Source organism: Cyprinodon variegatus, unplaced genomic scaffold, assembly GCF_000732505.1.
Source record: "Cyprinodon variegatus isolate N-32 unplaced genomic scaffold, C_variegatus-1.0 Scaffold90, whole genome shotgun sequence".
In the NCBI taxonomy this organism is placed as follows: domain Eukaryota; kingdom Metazoa; phylum Chordata; class Actinopteri; order Cyprinodontiformes; family Cyprinodontidae; genus Cyprinodon; species Cyprinodon variegatus.
The window spans coordinates 1182996-1186155 of record NW_015150543.1 but is presented as its reverse complement, the minus strand read 5'-3'; the positions used below and the strand labels follow the sequence as shown (position 1 = coordinate 1186155).

General features: G+C 44.6%; 1 protein-coding gene across 1 annotated transcript in view; it reads left to right on the top strand.

Moving 5' to 3' along the window:
- The window catches only part of LOC107084013, a 28751-nt gene that overhangs the window by 2204 nt on the left and 23387 nt on the right, over nt 1-3160 (top strand). Inside the window, exon 2 of the mRNA XM_015373640.1 lies at nt 61-396. Within this exon, the coding sequence (XP_015229126.1) occupies nt 61-396 (336 nt within the window). The remainder of the gene's footprint in view (nt 1-60; nt 397-3160) is intronic.

Genomic DNA, 3160 nt, shown 5'->3' with positions numbered 1-3160 from the left:
CATAGCCTTTGTAACCAGCAGTATGAAATATAAAATTGACTTTACATTTTTCCTGTCCAGTTCAACAGGTAGAGGTAAAGGTGGAAGAGGGAGTGGAGTTTGCCATTCTGCCCTGTAAAACAACAGCTTATCTGGAGGAGGATGCCACTGTGGAGTGGACCCGCTCTGAACCAGAATTCATGGTCGCCTATGTGTATCAGAATTACAGCAACAAAGTTAAAGAACAGCACAAGTTTTACTGTGAACGTACAGAAATGAGCAAAGAGAAAGTTAAAGTTGGAGACCTCAGTTTGACCCTCAAATACCCGACAGAGAGAGACACAGGAGTCTATATCTGCACCATCTACAGGAAAGGGGACATCGTCAGACAGAAAGTCATTCTTCATCTTCTCAAAGGTCAGTGTTGGAGGTATATGTGTTACACTTTTGCCACCTCGCGTCCAGTACAACATATTTATTATTACAGAAACTGTGAACCAGAAACATACAGCAGCTTATTGGAGTTGCTCTGTGCCTTTCCTCTAAACTGCTTCACAACACGCTGGCCAGCATCTGCTTTACAGTAATGATAACACAATATGTCTATGCTGTGCATCCTAATGATCAAATAGTAGTACTTCAACGGTCCTTATTATACCCGGTCAGATTACCCTCTCTTTACTTCACAGTTATATGTTCACATACATCACTTTCATCAAAACAATCACCAAAACAAAAAATATATTATATGAAATAAAGCCATCATGTTTTATAACTTTTTAATCAATTATTTCCAACCTCTTTTTATCCCTTTTTAAATCACTTATGGATTCTATTTTTAAATAAATGTCTTTTATACATAAAATCAATAGAACGTATTTAATCAATCTTTTGATTACCACATCCATCTTTTTTAACAGTGTCCTGTCTGGCGATGTGGCAATAAGAATAATTGTCTTGATGCCAAAAGGAGAGCCCAACTGATTTTACTTTCACAAGTGAAGCAGTATGGCTATCGCCATAGTGTTCTGCTTGATTAATGCATGTAAATAGCTTTATTTTAATTCACACAGTGAGTATTACAGATTTTATGGACACTGCAATTTAAATAGAACAGGAAAGGAAAGAAAAAAAAGGAGGAGAAAAGATAAAAGAAAGAGGGGAACAAATCGGAGGTAATAGGGGCATCCCGCCCCCCAGCCAAGCCCTGCCCGGGCCCCGGGGGGCCAGGCCCCGTGGAGCAGCCGCCAGGAACAGGCCAGCACCCCAGCGAAGAAGGGGCAGGATGGGGGGATGGGCTCCGCACTTAGAGGAGACTTGCTCTTGTTCTTCAGAGAGGGAGCAGTTCAGACCCAAACCTGACAAAATCAAAAAAATAATAAAATAAGAAAAATAAGAAAGTATATATATACACACACAGACTGAATCACGGCTTCTCCACCCTAGTGCCCCCACTTCCAACACAACGTCTCTGTGAAGGAAAAACAAATTATTCAAGACAGTTATTCTACTGTAATTGCCACAGCGCCAGACAGGACAATGTTAAAAAACACACCTATACACATAACACTCACATCCATCCATCTTCTTCCGGTTATCCGGGTTCGGGTCGTGGGGGTAGCAGCTTCAGTAGGGAGGCCCAGACGTCCCTCTCCCCAGCCACTTAGTACAGCTCCTCTGGGGGGAATCCCAAGGCGCTCCCAGGCCAGCTGAGAAACATAGTCCCTCCAGCGTGTCCTGGGTCTCCCCCTGGGCCTCCTCCCGATGGGACGTGCCTGGAACACCTCACCAGGGAGGCGTCCAGGAGGCATCATAACCAGATGCTCGAGCCACCTCAACTGGGTCCTCTCGATGTGGAGGAGCAGCGGCTCTACTCTCAGTCCTCCCTGCATGACTGAGCTCCTCACCCTATCTCTAAGGGAGAGCCCAGCCACCCTACGGAGAAAACTTATTTCTGCAGCTTGGATCCGGGATCTCGTCCTTTCGGTTATGAACCAAAGCTCATGACCATAGATGAGGGTAGGAACGTAGATCGACCGGTAAATCGAGAGCTTTGCTTTTTGGCTCAGCTCTCTCTGAACCACAAAAGAACGGTACAGGGTACGCTTCACAGCAGACACTGCACCAATCCACCTATCGATCTCCCGCTCCATCTTCCCCTCTTTCATGAACAAGTCCCCAAGATACTTAAACTCCTCCACTAGGGGGCAGCACATCCTCCCCAACCTGGAAAAGGCACTCTACCCTGTTCTGGCTCAAGACCATGGTCTCGGATTTGGAGGCACTGATTCTCATCCAGGCCGCTTCACACTCAGCTGCGAACCGCTCCAGGTAGAGCTGTAGATCACGCCCTGATGAAGCCAACAGAACCACATCATCTGCAAATAACAGATATGCAATCCTAAGGCCACCAAGACAGATCCCTTCAACACCTTGGCTGTGCAAGAAATTCTGTCCATAAAAGTATAAAAAGAATTGGTGACAAAGAGCAACCTTGGCGGAGTCCAACACTCACCGGAAACGGGTCCGGCTTACTGCCGGCAATTTGGACCAGGCTCTGACACCGGTCATACAGAGACAGTGCCTTCTCCAGATCCACAAAACAAATGTAGACTGGTTGGGCAGTCTACATTTCCCTATCCGGGTTCGGGTCGCTGTTACCCCCGCGACCCGAACCCGGATAACTGGAAGAAGATGGATGGATGTGAGTGTTATGTCTTAGTTTTTAGCTTCTTTCTCTTCAATCACAAAGACAGAAAACAGTCTGGCGCCCCAATGTTTCACCAGTTAGCTTTACCTCTTGCATGCCACACAGCACTCATGAGAAACTAATGCTGATATTTACAATGCATATATCATTAACAAACCAGATTACCTGCGAAACAGACAGATATAGCTGGGTATCATCAGTATAACAGTGAAAATTAATCCCATGCTGTCTAATAATTCAACCCATTTGGAGCATATATAAAGTAAAGAGAATTGGACCTAGCACTGATTCCTGTGGTACTCCACACCAGTGGCGGCTGGTGAAAAAAATATTTTTTTGGTGGGGCTGATATAGCCTAGTGTATGTCTCCAACTAATCCAGAATAAGAATTCAAATAAACATTTGGACAATAAATACAATTTAACAGTAATGATTTAATTTACTATATAATAACAGTAACAGTGATGATTT